This window comes from Prionailurus bengalensis, chromosome C1 (assembly GCF_016509475.1).
Source record: "Prionailurus bengalensis isolate Pbe53 chromosome C1, Fcat_Pben_1.1_paternal_pri, whole genome shotgun sequence".
In the NCBI taxonomy this organism is placed as follows: Eukaryota; Metazoa; Chordata; class Mammalia; order Carnivora; family Felidae; genus Prionailurus; species Prionailurus bengalensis.
The window spans coordinates 203,734,994-203,754,022 of NC_057345.1; the positions used below are offsets into that span (position 1 = coordinate 203,734,994).

The following is a 19,029-nucleotide window of genomic DNA, read 5'->3' on the forward strand; positions in this document are numbered from 1 at the left end:
GGGCAGGCCATTCATTGATTCATTGCGCTGACCAACAGTCTCAGGGTGCCGGTTGCGTGCTGGGCGTCGGCGGGGATGAGGGGGAATTCCGTGGTCAATCTGACACGGCCCTTGCTCTCGGAACTCGCTCGCTGCCTGGGCACTTCGCAGCGGGAAAGAAATGGCTTCTAGCTCACACCACTTGTTTTACAGGTGGAAAATCCGGGACCGGGAGAAGTGAACACCTATTAACGTCTGACTTACGGTTCTCTGCCCTTAACACCTTTTTCACACATCTCATTTAATCAGGGCGATCTTTTAATAAGAAAAACGGATCGTGTAATTCACCTGTCTGAAGTAGTTCTTGGACTCTCCATTGCGTTTAGATAAAATCCATACTCTTTGCTGTGGCCTGTGAAGCCCTCCCTATACGATACGGTCCTTACGTTTGCCGTCTGGTCTTATGTCATTTGCTCCGTAGGCTCCAGCTGCGTTGGCCGCCTGCCCCTTCTTATACCTGCGCTTTTCTACTTCACTTGCAGTTTCTGATTCTCTATTCTTGGGATGCTCTTACCACGTACCACCCCCCATTGCGCGCGCGCACACACACACACACCCACACACACACACACACACAGCCGGTGGGTGTAACTGGCTCGTCTTCCTTGGGTCTCTGCCTAAATCTCCCCAGAGTAGCCTTCTCTTGATCACTCTCTTTAAAGAGGTTTTGTAACCCCTAACTTTTCTCTCTTAAAATATCCTTCTCAGCGTTTATCTCAGTTTGTAATTTTTGTATTAACTTACCTGTTTGTTGACTGTCTACTTCTTGAGGGCAAGGACAGAGATCCTATGGATCTTGTTTACATGGTTACCCCAAGTGCCAAGACAGTTCCTAGCACAAAGTTTGGTCTCAAATACTCAAATGAATGAAAGAGTATAGATGAGGGAGGTGACTACTGAGAGCACATAGCCATAATGGGGAAATGAGATCATATGATTTGAGCACACTCTTCTGAATACCAGTTGTACTTTTTTCGTTCCACTAGGGTGAAGTGACTTAAGATGATAATACACTGGAAGTGCATTATCAGGCAAAATGACATAAGTACTAAATAGAGAGCAAAAAAAAAAAAAATTGCTTTAACTTTAAATATAAAAAGTGAGGGGTGCCTGGGTGGCTCAGTCGGTGGAGCGGCCAACTTCAGCTCAGGTCATGATCTCGCGGTCGGTGAGTTCGAGCCCAGCGTCGGGCTCTGTGCTGGCAGCTCAGAGCCTGGGGCCTGTTTCGGATTCTGTGTCTCCCTCTCTCTGACCCTCCCCCATTCATGCTCTGTCTCTCTCTGTCTCAAAAATAAACATTAAAAAAATTTTTTTTTAATAAATAAATACAAAAAGTGAAAAAGTATGCTGAATGTGACTCAGCTATAGAAAACATTGTCACTTCTGGGGCCAGTGACATCTCTGCCTCCTCTCACCGTGTTTCTAAGCATTTGTAACTACTCAGAGTATCCACTCTCTGCATTACATCTTTCTATTAAGTGACTGCAATTTCCCCAGCTTTTTTGTTTCTTCTCCTAAATTACACATGTAATTTGGGAAGAAGCAAGTCAGAAGATAAGGTTGCTGCTAGTAAGGGAGGGACAGGTTACCCAAGGGATTCTTGTAAGTTTGGCTTGTCCATTTCCCACAATCTGATTGTGTCTTCTCCAGGCTTTGGTACCAAACTGCTCTTTTATCTATGACTATCCAAACTCTGTACCTATTCACTTTGTTTTATTTTCACTTATCCCCTAATGCATCTTTTGAACAATGATTAAGGTTGTGATTCATTACTTATAGACACTAAATATATGTTTCTTCAAATAAGTTACATTGCTTTACATTGATTTAAAATCTGAGCTTTTAGGGGCTCCTGGGTGGCTCAGTTGGTTGAGCATCCGACTTTGGCTCAGGTCATGATCTCACATTTGTGGGTCTGAACCCCATATTTTTGTGAGTTTGAGCCACACATTGGGCTCTGTGCTGACAGCTTGGAGCCTAAAGCCTGTTTCGATTCTGTGTCTCCCTCTCTCTGCCCCTCCACTGCTCGTGCTCAGTCTCTCAAAAGATAAAATTTTTAAATAAGTTAATAAATTTAAATTTAATTTAAAATTTTTTAATTAAAAAAATCTGAGCTTTTAGATACATTTTCATCTGTTATGCTATTGGGAATCACACAAAAGTTCTGACAAGTTGCTTTGTACCACTCATTCACTAGACTGTTTGGTTACTGAGGAAACTGAAGCATAGAAAAGTTCAACCACCTCTTTCCCAATCTTTCATGCCTTCTATTAGACTAAACTGCCTGTATTATTCTGATATGTGTAAAGGGATAGTCATGGTGTATATTACTGGAAATTGAGAAGAGTTTAATGCAACACTACCTTTAAGCCCATTGAGAAAATTTTTTTTGCTGAATGATGAAAACCTATACCTGTGTATGCCTTTATCTCTTTTTTAAAATAACAGGTAAAGCATTAGTTCAGCTAGGGAGATAGTACTATCAAAGGAGGATGTGATCACATGTGAATGCAGGATTTCATTCACTAGAGGGAAGAATTGAGATAATTTGGAAAGTATCTTAAATTTTGAGTCTTCAGTAGTGTATTATGCTAGAAATGTACAGTATGGTATATTCTTGTCATACTTTACAGAATACATTTTAACATTGTCGTTATTGCCACCATAAAATATAATTTCTTTCTCACATCTGTGAAATAGGGACAGAAATGCCACACAGGATTATTCTAAAGATGAAATGCGAATAACAAAGTGCTCAGTTGTTGGCCAGATACACTCATTGGTTAAGTGACTTGCTCCCAGACTTCAGCCTTGGGACTATAATTCCTGCCTCAGCAAAGTAACAAATCACCTTGTTGTGGACCTTGGAGGTTGTTTCAGATTAGTAGAACTACAGATTTTCACATATTGTGGGTCTTTAATGACTGTTCCGCTAGTGATCTAAAATAGCCAAAGGTAAGCCTTTATTTGAGAGATGCATTGGGTATGAATTTTTTTAAAAATTTCTCCACTAATTTCCACTGGTGGTCTTAGTATCCTTAAACCCATGTTTTTACCCTCACTTTCCACGTAACCAGTAGCATCATCAGTCAGTTTACATCTTTTTGTTGAATCTGTGCTGGATTCCCAGGTGCCCTCCTGTTTGGCAAGTAAAAGGAACATTGTGCACTCTGAGGGATCTGATTTAAATGCTGTCTCCTCCCATGTCTCCTGTTGAAGTTTTAAGCAAATTGCCTAACTTCTCTTTGCTTATTCACTTCAATTTTTAAAGGGGTGTTTTGAAGAACATCCTGGCCCTTCTAAAAATATGAAGATAATTAAGCTAATTTAATATTTCCTTTGGCACTATTTAGAAAGTGTGTTTTCTTGGAGTATCATTATTATGCAGACACCAAAGCCACATGTTAAGTCATCTCCAGATTTAGGAAAATAATCTCTTTCAATCTTGTGACATTTTTCTTTATTCACTGTCCCATAGTTACTGGCAGCAAAACCAACAGGTACTTTGGCTCTTGAATATAAAGTTATATTGAGAGGCTTGGTTATTTCCTGTTTTAAAAAGCCATCAATACCAATTTTTTAACTGATGAGGGGGGAAAGTCTTATTTTGCTCCCACTTAAGGATAACGTGGGTCTTTTTTTTTTTTTTTTAAGTCCGAAATCTCTTTCTCCTTTTCACGTGGAGTTAAGATCTTTCAGAGATAGATGACGAACTATCAGTACCCTGTGTGACACTTAAGAGTTTAGCCATTGATGACTGACTTTGGTAAGTGTCTTGCCTTGTTAAGCTTTGTTGAAAGGAAAAATTTACTTGAAATACATTTTTCATATCCAAACCATTAAACAGAAGAGAGGAGGGTGATTCTCTCCTAAATTTTGGTAATATAAACATTTTTTAAACTGATCTGTTGAAAGGACCACTAACTTTAAGGAGGTTATACCTAAAAATGTACAGTTCTATATGATTTCTAATCTTGGAAGTAAGTGTTGAGGATGATAACTAATAGTCCAAATCATACTTCTCATAAATGACTTTCTGGTTTCTGTAATTGAACCCACTGTTTATCCAAGTCCAACTATTAATGACCTGTATTAGAATAGAATGTTAAACTCAAAGTTCTGTATTGAGTTCTTAAAAAATAATTTCTTCAACTTGGAAGGATCATTGTGATTTCAATCCTACAGACTAGGGTAGGGCTTACTGATTGTATAAAGAAGTAGACTACAGTTTGAATTTAATTCCAGCATACACTCACAGTGTGAATTTGAGTCTGCTAAACCTCCCTGAACCTGTTTCCTCTTTGAATTCTGAGGTAATCCTCAGTGACTGGTACATTGGTATAAACATACTATGTTTTGGGGTGCCTGGGTGGCTCAGGTGGTTAAACGGCCAACTCTGGATTTCATCTCAGGTCATGATCTCTCCGTTTGTGAGTTCGAGCCCCTGTTGGGCTCTGTGCTGACAATGCAGAGCCTGCTTGGGATTCTCTCTCTGCCCCTCCCCTGCTCGTATGTGTGTGTGTGTGTGTGTGTGTGTGTGTGTGTGTGTGCGCGCGCGCGCGCGCGCGCTCTCTGTCTCTCAAAATAAATAAACTTTAAAAACGTGTTAAAAAAAACAAAGTATGTTTATGTTCAATATATGTTACCTCTATAATTTCTAGAAAAGGCAACCCTATTCTATAGTGGCAGAATGCCTATCTGTGATTGCCTAAGACTGGGTGTGTGGTTTACTGAAAGAAGTACCACAGAACTTTTGGGGATGGTGGAAGAAGTCTGTCTATATGTATATATATAATGTTTATTTTTGAGACAGAGACAGAGCATGAGCAGGGGAGGGCAGAGAGAGATGGAGACACAGAATCCAAAGCAGTCTCCAGGCTCTGAGCTGTCAGAGCCACCCAGGTACTCCTAAAGAAGAGGTCTAGATCTTGATTGTGGTGGTGGTTACTCAGGTATATAAAGTTCTCAAAAGTCATTGAAAGATGGGGCACCTGGGTGGCTCAGTCAGTTAAGTGGCCGACTTCGGCTCAGGTCATGGTCTTGCGGTCCGTGGGTTCGAGCCCCGCGTCGGGCTCTGTGCTGACAGCTCAGAGCCTGGAGCCTGTTTCAGATTCTGTGTCTCCCTCTCTCTGACCCTCCCCCATTCATGCTCTGTCTCTCTCTGTCCCAAAAATAAATAAACGTTAAAAAAAAAAAACCAAAGGAAAAAAAAAAGTCATTGAAACATACACTTAAAATGGGTCCACTTAAAATTTTATGCAAATTAACCTCAATAAAATTAACTTTTTAAAAGAGCTCTTAGATTAGTCCCTCAGCAATAACTAAGAACTAAATAAAGTAATTTCCAAGATTTGAGAGCTGCCTGGGACTTTACGGTATTGTTCCCTTATTTTACCAATGATAAAATTAAGGCTTGCCAAAGTAAATGACTTATACTAGGTCACACAATTATAGAAATGGCAAAACTGTATTTTGAAGCCATTTCTGGTTTCCAGTGCAGTGTGCATTCCACTTATTTTGCTTGTGTAGTTACATGTAAATTGGGGTCTTTTCTATTCTTTCACTTGATAAACAAGTTCTTAATTCTGGATCCATGCATAGGTTACATGGGGTCTATGAATTCTTTTAAATTGTGTGTAAATTTTGTGTAGAAGAAATTATGTGCAAAACAATTTGCAATTGCATGTTTTCCTGAGGAAAAGATCCATAGATTTCACGTGATCCAAGAAGTGTTGACCTGGTTAAGTAGCTGGCTTCAGTTCAGGTCCTTCAGCTCAGGTCATGATCTCACGGTTTGTGAGTTCAAGCCCCACATTGGGCTCACTGCTGTCAGCACAGAGCCTGCTTCTGATCCTCTGCCCCCCACCCCGTGCCTCTGTGCCCCCCACTCTCTCTTTCTCTCCCCCCACTCAAAAATACATAAACTTTAAAAAAAAAGTGTTAACTTCAATTCTTGTGGCAGTATTCTGCTATTACTTTTAATGTGTTTAAAGTAGTCTCCAGTAGAGAAGTTATGCTTCTCCAGAAGAGGAGTGTATGCTCCTAGATTGAATTCTATATCATCCACAGCCTCAGAAATGGATTAGTAAATTATAAAAGAATTGTAGCAATTGCTTTAGGAATCTTTAGTGGTGATGTTTAGAGAATGGCAGGAAGAGGAAACCTACCATCCTTTACTCATACTTTCATCAGTTGTAAAATGAGGATAATAACCGTGTTCTGTTCAGTAAATGAAACCATGTTTTAAAAAACGTCCAGTACAGGGGCACCTGGGTGGCTCAGTCGGTTGAGCATCAGACTTGGGCTCAGGTCATGATCTCACAGCTCTTAAGTTCCAGTCCCGCATTGGGCTCTGTGCTGATGGCTCAGAGCCTGGAAACTGCTTTGGATTCCATGTCTCCCCGTACCCTTCCCCACTCACACTCTGTCTCTTAAAAATAAACATTGAAAAAAAAATTTTTTTAATGTTCAGTACGGTTCTGTCTCTTTCCTTATCTACCCCACCTGCCTCTTTCACTTCCCACACTCTTAGGAAGACATGAATTTTCTGATTCTAATATTTTTGTGAAAGGTGTGCCTAAATGATCCTTGGGATTTAGAAAGAGGGTAAGATACATATTGGGGTTTTATTTCCATCAAGATCTACTGAAACGCTAGCGTTGTGCTTTGGAGTTTTATTCAAGGATGATGTCCAGAGGATTTTGTCAGTCATCTGGTAATATTAATACGGATGACCCTTGAACAGGGTAGGGGTTAGGGATGCCAACCTCCCCCATGCACAGTTGGAAATCTGCATAAAACTTTTGATTCCCCCAAAACTGAATTCTTAATAGTCTGCTCTTAACTGTTAGCCTTACTGATAACAGTTGATCCACACATATTTTGTATATTATGTATATTATATACTACATTCTTATAATAGAGAAAAGAAAATGTTAAGACAGTCATAAGGAAGGGAAAATACATTTACAGTACTGTAGTTACTAAAAAGAGTCCATGTATGAGTGACCTGTGTAGTTCAAACCCACATTCAAGTCACCTGTACATATATCAATATGTAAATCAAAATGTAAAAGTATTTTCCCTTTTATTATCCACAATAACTAAACTTCTGCATGTGTTGTAAAATTACCTGTTGATGTGTGTGGTGGAGGTGTGTGTGTGAGAGTGAAGTGGCTATCACTAGCTAGATTATTCCTATGAGAACCATGATTTGACATAGGGAATTAGGTCCAACTATCTCACTGACTTTCTCATTAAAATGATGATTATTGAGGTGCCTGGCTGGCTCAGTTGGTAGAATATGAGACTCTTGACCTCTGGGTTGTGAGTTCAAGCCTCACGTTGGGCATAGAGCTTACTTAAATAACATTAAAAAATATATATTTTGTTGATGATTATCATGTGCTTTGTAGTCTCAATTAAGTCGAGAATATCCCTTCACATCGACAGTATTGGGTATTGTTCATGGTGCTGATTGTTTTTCGGATTCGGCTGAACTAACAGCAGTAACATTTTAAGTTTTTGTCTGAGCTTTTTATATATATGTTCCCTGTCTCTATTGTCCAGGTCACAGGACAAAGCTGTTTTGAGCATCATCTTTATTATTTTTTTTAATGTTTATCTATTTTTGAGCGAGAGAGAAAGAGAGCGCGCGAGCAGGGGAGGGGCAGAGAGAGAGGGAGACATGGAATCCGAAGTACGCTCCAGGCTGCGAGGTGTCAGCATAGAACCTGACGCAGGGCTTGAACTCAGGAGCCATGAGATTATAACCTGACCCAAAGTCAGACACCTAACCGACTGAGCCACTCAGGTGCCCTTTAAACGTCATCTTTAGATCAGACCTAATCTTTCAGTCAGGTGAGAAACAGCATTAGCAAAGCAAAGAGTATGGACTCTGTTGCCAGGCTGCCTGGATTCAGATTTTGGCTTTGGCAAAATAACAGTGTTTCCTCCTCTATAAAATGAGAGTAGTGACAAGTATTTGTTTAGGACAGTGCCTGACAGAGTAAGCACTATGTGTGTTAGCTCCCATTTTTGTTTTAAGAAATAATTGTATTCAGGGGCGCCCGGGTGGCTCAGTTGGTTAAGTGTCCGATGTCAGCTCAGGTCATGATCTTGCAGTTTGTGAGTTCAAGCCCTGCCTCGGGCTCTGTGCAGACAGCTCGGAGCCTGGAGCCTGCTTCAGATTCTGTGTCTCCCTCTCTCTCTGCCCCTCCCCTGCTCACGCTCTGTCTCTCTCTGTCTCTCAATAATGAATAAATGTTTAAAAAAATTTTTGTTTGGGGTGCCTGGGTGGCGCAGTCGGTTAAGCGTCCGACTTCAGCCAGGTCACGATCTCGCGGTCCGTGAGTTCGAGCCCCGCGTCAGGCTCTGGGCTGATGGCTCAGAGCCTGGAGCCTGTTTCTGATTCTGTGTCTCCCTCTCTCTCTGTCCCTCCCCCGTTCATGCTCTGTCTCTGTCCCAAAAATAAATTAAACGTTGAAAAAAAAAATTTTTTTTTGTTTTAAAGAAATAATTGTATTCATCCCATAACAAATAGGTATTCAGTAGGGTTAAACTAACTCCTGTTAAATTGTAGGCAAAATTCACTGGGGGTGATGAAAAAGAGGGTTCTTATCCCAAGTATTTCCTGGCACCAAACTGCCCTCACTGCCTTCCCTTTGCTAGAATGGCTACAGAACCCATAGGTCCAAGCTAGTGCCTGAGAGGACATTACCACCCACCTGACATCCCTAGCTCTCTTAGAACCAAAGCCCCACAGAGGCTGCAGCTCCCACAAGTAGCCTTAAAAGTTGGAGTGTTGCTGGCAGCAGGTGGCCATGACGTTAGATACCCAACTAGGCACCAGGCCCTCTAGAGTGTTAGCATCGCTCCAAGGACACCATCTCCTTGCTGAAGTTAGGCCAGCTCTGGAAATAGAATATGTGGGGGTGGGGCCTGGTGTTCAGAAGCCATGATATGCTGATCGGTGGCTACAAGTGCATCCTGCTGTTCTACACCCAGGGCTCCCTGGGGCAGCATGAGGCATAGGAGTTCCAGATACAGGTTGCAAACTGGCTGTACTGGGGGCAATGGAGCTTAGTGGTTTGGGGCAACAGGACTTTAGGGGGAGTTGAATGAGTAAAGACTAATCAGTATAGATACTCTATTAATAGAGCAATGAGTATCTCTGAGACCCCTTTAGTTATTGGATTGTGGGTCATCCAGGAGACTGTGGGCAGGAAACTCAAAGCTAAAATTTTAGCCCTTGTTTCCACAGAGCTTTTTAAGGTGATATAATACTCTATAAATAAACATACCCTGTCTTCCTGGTGGGAATTACATTTCCAAAAATAATTTTTTAAGTTGAGGGCCTATCTGTAGTAGCCTGGAAAGGGCAAGTGCTTGGACAATACTGCTTTTGCTATTGGATGGGGGGGTGGGGGGGTAGGACTACCCTGTTACTTCTTCATATTGCTGCTGTGGGAGCCTGGGCTTCCTTGAGGACCACCACTGATGGGAGTTACAAAATACCTTTCAACAGATTGAGGCACTTAAAGAAGACATAAGCTGCATGGTATTTCAGTCCATTTAGCAGAACACTTTGTGGTTCATTCTGTCAAGCAAGTGAAATGATAAACATTAAGCTAAAAGCTTATAATCAAGCTTCCATTTATAGAAGACTGTTCAGCTTGGGCACAGTGATTGTGAGTGCACCTCAAAGTCTATCTTAGACTTTTGTTCTTCAAGAAAGACAGTTGTGCTTTCTGTGCCTCATCTTTCCATCTGTACGATGGGTAGGTCATTCTATCACTAAGCTGTAGTGGGAACATATAAATACCATGGGAAGCTGTGTAATGCAGTTCAGGAAGGCACTGGAATATGCAAGTTCATACTTGGGTGAATTGAGCAGGTTAATCCTCTGAGTGATAGTGATCTCATCTGTAAGTATAGTTCTTTTTCTTTTTCTTTTTCTTTTTCTTTTTCTTTTTCTTTTTCTTTTTCTTTTGCCTACCCCTCCTGCCCCCCATCTACCCAATAATTCCCCTGGTTGGGGTAACTAAGTGAGAAAATACTGGGCATAGGGATCGAAATCTTGAATCTGTTAGGACTTTAGAGCTAAAAATAGCAATGGTAATCATTTTTCTACTCTATCATATTTTCCAAAGAAGAATAATTAAGGGAGTTAACCGAGGGCACAGGCTGTTTGACAGGTGTGGAGAATTCTAGAAATGCTCAAATTTTTTTGAACGTTGTGATGCTTTAGTATAATAATAAAAGAATGTTGTCCGTCTTGCCCCTATGTGAGTAAGTAATGGATGATTCTCAAAGGGGTAGAGGTAGAGTATGTATAAGAATCATTAGAAGGGGGCTTTTCCAAATTACACATGTTTTCTGCTCCGTGGAAGGGGATGCCAGAATTAATGGGGGAAGGACCAGAAGTGGGTGGGGAGGGTGTAACTTTTTTCCTTTCAAAAACTTACAGGGGCACCTGAGTGGCTCAGTTGGTTAAGTGTCCCAACTCTTGATTTCAGCTCAGGTCACGATCTTGTGGTTCATGAGATTGAGCCCCGCATCAGACTCTACACTGACTGCATGGAGCCTGCTTGGGATTCTCTCTTTCCTCCTCCTCCTCTCTCTCTCTCTCAAAATAAATCAGCATTTTAAAAATATATCAAAGTAATGAAATCAAATAAACTATTATAGATATATGCTTAAGAAAAGTAAACTATGCAGAAGATTTTATTGTTTACAAGGAAAAGTAAATTTCCCATGTAGATTCCAACCTTGGCAGTAATTACTGTTAAGCTTCTTATTTTTTTTTTTTATTGTTACTGTTAAGTTTCTTATGTGTCATTCTAGAAATGTTGTATGTAAATATATAAGTATATTTATGTATATAAGTGGAAGGGTCTATACTGCTCTGTACGCTTTGTTTTTTGGTTTTATTTAGTATCAACACATGTAAAGCTATTTATTTAAAGACCTACATAGTGGGGCGCCTGGGTGGCGCAGTCGGTTAAGCGTCCGACTTCAGCCAGGTCACGATCTCGCGGTCTGTGAGTTCGAGCCCTGCGTCAGGCTCTGGGCTGATGGCTCAGAGCCTGGAGCCTGCTTCCGATTCTGTGTCTCCCTCTCTCTCTGCCCCTCCCCCGTTCATGCTCTCTCTCTCTCTCTCTCTGTCCCAAAAATAAATAAAAGTTGAAAAAAAAATTTTTTTTTTAAAATAAAAATAAAGACCTACATAGTATTACAAATAAAGATGTACCCATAGGTAGCTAACAGTTCCTAGTTGATAGATTTTTACAATTTCAAGTTTTCTGCTTTTGTAACAGTGCAACTGTAAACATCCTGGTATGTCCTCAGTACAGCCCAGGTGTACCTCTTGGATAAATTTCTAAACATGAAATTATTGAAAGGTGTGTGTGTGTTTTAGATTTTGAGAGATTGAATTTATTTACATCAAGTGTACGGATATAGAAAAGCTCCCCTGGTATTTATAAAAAACATTCCCTCTAAAGCAGAGTAAAACTTGGTTTGACTCTAACAAAACATGTTTACTTTCTTTTTTCCACTTGAAGCCTGTGCCTACTGCACTGGCTCAAGTAGACAGAGAAAAAATCTATCAGTGGATCAATGAGCTGTCCAGTCCTGAGACAAGGGAAAATGCTTTGCTGGAGCTGAGTAAGAAGCGAGAATCTGTTCCTGACCTTGCACCCATGCTGTGGCATTCATTTGGTACTATTGCAGCACTTTTACAGGTGGGTACATACCAGTGAGTTGCAGGTCATTCCTGTTTATCATGCTTCTCTCTCTGTGTCTGCTCAAATGATTTCGAAGACTTTGGTAGAATAGTTCTTTAAATGTTAGCAGTTGTAAGAATCTGTTTTAGAAAAGTCTAAGGTGCTTGTTAAAATGCAGATTCTTGGGTCTTACCCAAAAGATTTATTTGGTCTCAGATTAAAAATCTTTTTTTAGGGGCGCCTGGGTGGCGCAGTTGGTTAAGCGTCCGACTTCAGCCAGGTCACGATCTCGCGGTCCGTGAGTTCGAGCCCCGCGTCGGGCTCTGGGCTGATGGCTCGGAGCCTGGAGCCTGTTTCCGATTCTGTGTCTCCCTCTCTCTCTCTACCCCTCCCCCGTTCATGCTCTGTCTCTCTCTGTCCCAAAAATAAATAAACGTTGAAAAAAAAAAAATTTTTTTTTTAAAAAAATCTTTTTTTAGAAAGCACCTGCCCTGCTCTCAGGTGATTCTGATGCAGGTAGTCTGAGAACTACACTTTGAAAAACACAGCTTTAGGAATACCACAAGACACTTCTACATGACAGAAGAAAAAAGGTAGAAAGTAAAGTATAAGAACTGCAGGGTATATTCTGGCAAAAGGAAATATTAAGATAAAGATATGATAGCTATAGGATTAGAGGTAGGTACACTTGTACATTAAAGGGTAAGTAACCAAAATTTGGTTCTGACTGTAATGATCATTGGTGGGAAATAAATTGATATGGTATAATCTTACAATACCAAGATAATGGAATAATCATCCTTTAAAGCATTGTCCAAAATTCCTAATAATTAGATTAATTTTTCAAGCCTGTTAAGTAAATTTGCATTCATTTTCTATATCATGTAACCAAGAAACTAATCTTTCCTTTTTTTAATGTATAATTAACATACATACAGTGTTATATTAGTTTCGGGTATACAGTATTACAATTCAGTGATTCAACAATTCTGTACATTACTCATTGCTTATCACAATAAGTGTATTCTTTTTTTTTTTTTAATGTTTATTCATTTTTGAGAGAGACAGATTGCAAGCAGGGGAGGGGCAGAGAGAGAGAGACACACACAGAATTCCAAGCAGGCTCCAGGCTCCGAACTGTCAGCACAGAGCCAAACGTGGAACTCGAACTCACAAACCACAAGATGTCATGACTTGAGCCAAAGTCAGATGCTCAACCAATTGAGCCACCCAGGTGCCCCACAATAAGTGTGTTCTTAATCCCCAAAACTAATCTTTCTTTCAGGGACTTTTCCTATAAAAGTTTTACAATTAAAAAAAAAAAGGAATTGTATACAGCATATCATCACCTTTTGACAGAGTACATATGTTCACTGCTGTTTGAACATATCTCCATGTGTATACCCACGTTCTTTTTTTTTTTTTTTTTAACGTTTATTTATTACTGAGAGACAGACACAGAGCATGAGCAGGGGAGGGGTAGAGAGAGGGGGAGACATAGAATCTGAAGTAGGCTCCAGGCTCAGAGTTGTCAGCCCAGAGCCTGATGCGGGGCTCGAACTCACAAACTGCTAGATCATGACCCGAGCTGAAGTTGGTCGATTAACCAACTGAGCCACCCAGGTGCCCATCCCACGTTCTTATCTCTCCCTTTTTGCAGTTGCTACCTGACCAAATTTAGACTTCTTAATGAGTCACTGTGGTTGATCTACTGACACTGGCTATCTGGCCAGTTATCACTATAACTTAAAGCAGGGTACTGACAAAATGGAGGATTATAAATATAAGAGCCCCTCAAGTGAAGGCCTCAACAGATGCTGGATATAAAGAGGGAAGTGTAGGTGACCACAGTTGCCTCCAGACAAGTCTTCTAGAAACCTATGTAGAAATTTCTCATAGTCTCAGGTATCTTTGGGATGAAAAGATAGCATTGTTTATTTCTGCTCCCACTTTGATAGTTCAGTTCTTACAGGATATGTGGAATCAAAAGTTGTAGGAGTTTTGGGGAGCCTGGGTGGCTCAGTCGGTTAAGTGTCTGACTTCGGCTCAGGTCATGATATCACAGTTCGTGAGTTCGAGCCCTGCATCGGGCTCTGTGCTGGCAGCTGAGAGCCTGGAGCCTGCTTTGGATTCTGTGTCTCCCTCTCTGTCTGCCCCTTTCCCGCTCACACTCTGTCTCTCAAAAATAAATAAATGTTAAAAAAAAATTTTTTTTTAAGTTGTGGGAGTTTTTAGGGTTTTTGCTTTCATACCATGGGAATTCATTTTGTAATAATTCTTTATTCATCTGCTGCTGGTTTCCATTTTTTAGGAAATTGTAAATATTTATCCATCCATCAACCCACCCACCTTGACAGCACACCAATCTAACAGAGTTTGCAATGCTCTGGCATTACTGCAATGTGTGGCATCACACCCGGAAACCAGGTCAGTCCTTTGATGCGTCTGTTGATGGAGGTTGTATTGAATATGGTCTTTTTATGAATGAGAGGAAGAGGCATGCAGTGGGGTGCATGTGTGTGGGTGTGGATCTCCAGGATTCTCATTTGCTTTGCTTTTCCTGAAGAATTTCTGGTCTCTAATTCACCAAGTTTTCATGTAGTAACAGCATAGTATTGTTTAACATGTTCTTTTATAATTTTTTTTTTTTGCCTTTTTAAAATTGCAGTAAAGTATACATAACATAAGCTTACCATTTCAACTATTTATAAGCATAGAGTTGAGTAATAAGAATACCTTTATAATTTGCAACCACCACCACCATCCATCTCCATTACTTTTTTCATCTTGTAAAACTGAAACTTTACCCATTAAACCATAACTCCCCATTCCCATAGCCTCTGGGAACCATCTTTCTACTTTCTGTCTGTATGATTTTGACTACTCTGAGTATCTCATTTAAGTGGAATCATTCAGTATTAGTCTTTTTGTAATTGGCTTACTTCATTTAGCATAACGTCTACATTGTAGTATATGTCAGAATTTTCTTCCTTTTTAAGGCTGAATAATAATCCGTTGTCTCATTTACTTTTTACTCATTTATAACACTGAACTTTAAAGGAATAGCATTCACGGGGCGCCTGGTAGAGCATGTGGCTCTTGATCTCAGGGTCGTAAGTTTGAACCCCACGTTAGAGGTAAAGTTTATTTAAAAATAAAAAGGGGCGCCTGGGTGGCTTAGTCTGTTGAGTGTCCAACTCTTGATTGGATCCCAAGGTTGTGGGATCAAGCCCCACATCAGGCTCTGTGCTGAGTGTGGAGCCTGCTTAAGATTCTCTCTCCCACTGCCCCTCACCCCCACTCGAGTGCATGCACTCTCTCTCTCTCTCTCTCTCGCTCTCGCTCTCTCTCTCTCTCTCAAATAAAAAAATAAAAATAAAGGAGTGGCGTTCACATCTCAAGAAAAGTCAGGTATGTAGATACTTCCCCCCCTTAACCCATGGTAGACATCACTGTGCCATATATGAGGCACAGTGCATGGCATTTAGCAGGAGTTCAGTAAATATTTGAACCCAGCATTTTTCCCCACTGAACCTAGATTTGGCTTCAGAATTTTTCTTAACCAAGGATTCTAGGCAGCCTTGTAAAAGATTAGAATTGGCATGCAAGTTGGCCTGCTACATCTGACAGGAAAAGGAAAATCCTGTTCAGGTATCTGCTTTGTGACTTTTATGGCTCTGAGGCACTTAATGACATCTTATTGAAGTCTTTCCTCTTTTTCTCAAGTTTCCTTATGAAATCTGAGTGCTAGGTTGACACTGACATTTTAGAGCTCTAGAGAAGTTACAATGAAAGTTATTTTTAAGCACTTAAGAAAAATGCAAGAGTACTGTGTTAAAATTTTAGAGTGTTTGCTCTCCCATAAGGTGTAACTATAAATAATATAAAGTAATGGATTGGTTCCACGTTAGTTGCCTGACATATTAGCTTCAGATTACAATGTTTTTAGAATATCTAGTGTATCTGAAATGCTCTAACAAAAAAAAGAACAGTGTGCATTTAAACATAGCAGATAAACCTGATAATGGCTCCTTTGTTTTCCTGTCTCGGTTTCTAAGGTTTTGTGTGACTGTACCTGTGAATAGGTGAGGGAAGGCATCTAGGAGAATTTCTCGGGCACTTAATAGCATTTTATGACCTACTTTTTTATATCTGCAATTGGATATTTTATCAGTTTTTCAGGTACTTGATACTGGTTACAGGGAAAATGGTGTATTCTCTTAACCATTGATCTAGACTAGGTTTTTTTTTTTTAACCTTGACATTGCCATTTTGAGCTAGGTTTTGTGGTGGGAGGAGGGGAGTGAAAGGGGGCTGTCCTGTGCTCTGTTGGATGTTTGGCAGCATCCCTGGCCTCTGCCCACTGAATGCCACTAGCACCCCCCTCAGTTGTGACAACCAAAATTATCTCCAGACATTGCCGCATGTGCGCTGGTGGGCAAAATCATCCCAACTGAGAACCATTGGTCTAGACTAATGACCATTGACCCTTTTCTAGAGGTTTCTTGGTTAGGCAATGTTATAGACCTTACAGAATGAACTGCCTGGAAATTGAATGTTCACAATCCTTAGAAATTGAGTCTGGGCTCTGAATGTGATTATCTTTTTCTTTCAGGTCAGCATTTCTTGCAGCACACATCCCACTTTTTTTGTACCCCTTTTTGCACACTGTCAGCAAAACGCGTCCCTTTGAGTATCTTCGGCTAACCAGTCTTGGAGTTATTGGTAAGTTATTAGGGTTGTCTTACAAGCCTGAAATACTCATTCATAATAGCGATCTTAACTTCGGTGTTTTGTTTTGTCTTTTATAACTTTTGTTCACCAGTTGTTTGTTTTTTGTCTTTGAGGTTGAGTCTGTTTTCACTAATAAATGAGGATATAATAACAAATAATAATAAATATTTGTTAAATAATAAGTAAATAAGTCATATAATGGTTCTTATCAAGTACGATTCTGTGTGTTGTTAATAAGGGTATGAAGCCCAACATTTGGGATTAAATTTAGCATATATGTAGAAAGATTTATTGGAATTGTAGGGAGAGTAAAGAACAAGAACTGCAGTCAACAAAGAGTATTATTACAGGGATAAGAATTTGAGCTGGTGTTGTGTTTTGTTTCTCTTTTCTAACTTTTCAGCTGTTCTCCCATAACTGCAGATGTTTGTCTTCTCCTTCACCTAGTTGAATTTTTGCATGCTACAGTTAATGTTTCCACATATATTTACTATGGGAGATGTGTCTAAAATATGTTTTGCTCAGGAAAATAATACATTAGCTGTTTCAGATCTCAGACTCCCAGATAATAAAGAACTGTCTTTGGATTTGTGAAAAGTAAATACATTCAAGGTTTCTTTCCAGGGGTGCCTGGCTGGTTCAGTCGGTAAAGCATGCAACTCTTGATCTTAGGGTCGTGAGTTCAATCCCCATGCCCCACGTTGGGCATTGAGCCTACTAAAAAAAAGAAGAAGAAAATGATTTCTTTCCAAACTCACCCTTCAGTATTTTTTCTTAAAGTTTTTGCTCATGTACTGACCAAACAGTAAGAACATTGATTTTTTTAATAAACTTTTTTGGGGCGCCTGGGTGGCGCAGTCGGTTAAGCGTCCGACTTCAACCAGGTCACGATCTCGCGGTCCGTGGGTTCGAGCCCCGCGTCAGGCTCTGGGCTGATGGCTCAGAGCCTGGAGCCTGTTTCCGATTCTGTGTCTCCCTCTCTCTCTGCCCCTCCCCCGTTCATGCTCTGTTTCTCTCTGTCCCAAAAATAAATAAAAGTTGAAAAAAAAAATAAACTTTTTTGTTTTAAGTTTATTTATTTATTTTGAGGAGGGGAGGGACAGAGGGAGTGAGAGACAACCCCAAGCATGCTCCACACTGGTAGCACAGAGCCCAATGAGGGGCTTGAACTCATGAAACCGAGAGTCAGACACTTAACTGACTGAGCCACCCAGGCGCCCCAGTAAGAACATTGGTTGTACAGACTTTGTTTTGTTTGTTACTGTTTTTATCTTCAATTTGTGTTCATATCCCTACAATTATAAACCATGGAACAGGAAGTATACTTCAAAAGTTTGGTACTTTTAAGGCACCTGGGTGGCTCAGTTGGTTAAGCATCCAACTTTGGCTCAGGTCATGATCTCATGGTTCCTAAGTTCGAGCCTGCACATCAGGCTCTGCACTGACAGTGCGGAGCCTGCTTGGGATTCTTTCTCTCCCCCCCCTCTCTCTGCCCCTCCCCAACTCATGCTTTCTCTCTTTGTCTCTCAAATAAATAAATAAACTTTAAGATAAAAAACAAAAAGTTTGGTGCTTCTGAGACATATTTCTCAGAGACATTTTATTGTACATTTAAGGAGTAGCTGTTAATCTCATATACAAGTGAATGTTACTCTTTTTTACATCCCCTCTCAAGTGGTACTCTAATTAGAAACTTTTTCCCCCAATATATTGTTTTCTACTTTTAAGTTACAAAAATTTCCCATGGAGGATTTAAAACATGAACAAGGTACCAGCCAAAAGAAAACATTTATATCCTTAATTCTGATTTAAATTACACCCTACTTCTGCTGGTTTTTAAACCACTACAGTTAGATGATGCATTTGGGATCTTGGGATAAACTTAACTGTAGGGAGATAAAAAAAAAAAAAAAATAGACAGTATAAAGCTAGTTGTTTGCCCTTGCATATATTTTCTGAAACTTAATTTCTCCAAGTCAGTTGAGAGTGCAAGCAGAAGGTAAATGTTGGGCCTAGACTTTTTGCTTACAGTTCAAAGGTTATCACAAAAGTTTGAATATAAATGAAATGATACATGAAAAATTAGAAAATACTTGAAAGTGAATAAAATAAAAACAGCATATCAAAGCTTACAGGGTGCAGCTAAAGCAGGGCTTACAGGGAAATTTGTAGCATAAAATGCTAATACTAGAAAGGAGGAAAGGTCTTCAATGTTCAAACCTTTCCACTTTAAGAAAATAGAAAAAGGAGCAAATTAAGCTAAATTGAACAGAAGGAAGGAAATAATAAAGAACAGACATCATTGAAAATGAGAACAGGAAAAGGATAGATAAAATCAATGAAACCAAAAGCTGACTTTTTTTGAGATATAATTGACTCATAACAAACATTGTGTTAGTTTTAAATGTACAGCATAACAATTTGATACATGTATATATTGCAGAATGATTACCACAATAAGTTAAAATCCATCACCACACACAGTTATAAAAATTTTTCTCGTGAGGAGAACCTTTAAGATCTCTCTTAA

The 19,029-nt window shown here is 39.9% G+C and overlaps 1 protein-coding gene across 3 annotated transcripts in view; it reads left to right on the top strand.

The window, feature by feature from the left end:
* The window catches only part of CNOT9 (CCR4-NOT transcription complex subunit 9), a 32,023-nt gene that overhangs the window by 716 nt on the left and 12,278 nt on the right, over positions 1–19,029 (top strand). For all 3 annotated transcript variants that reach the window (XM_043577824.1, XM_043577822.1, XM_043577823.1), the window contains exons 2-4: positions 11,604–11,783; positions 14,077–14,192; positions 16,381–16,490. In XM_043577824.1, coding sequence (XP_043433759.1) covers positions 11,604–11,783; positions 14,077–14,192; positions 16,381–16,490 — 406 coding nt within the window. The remainder of the gene's footprint in view (positions 1–11,603; positions 11,784–14,076; positions 14,193–16,380; positions 16,491–19,029) is intronic.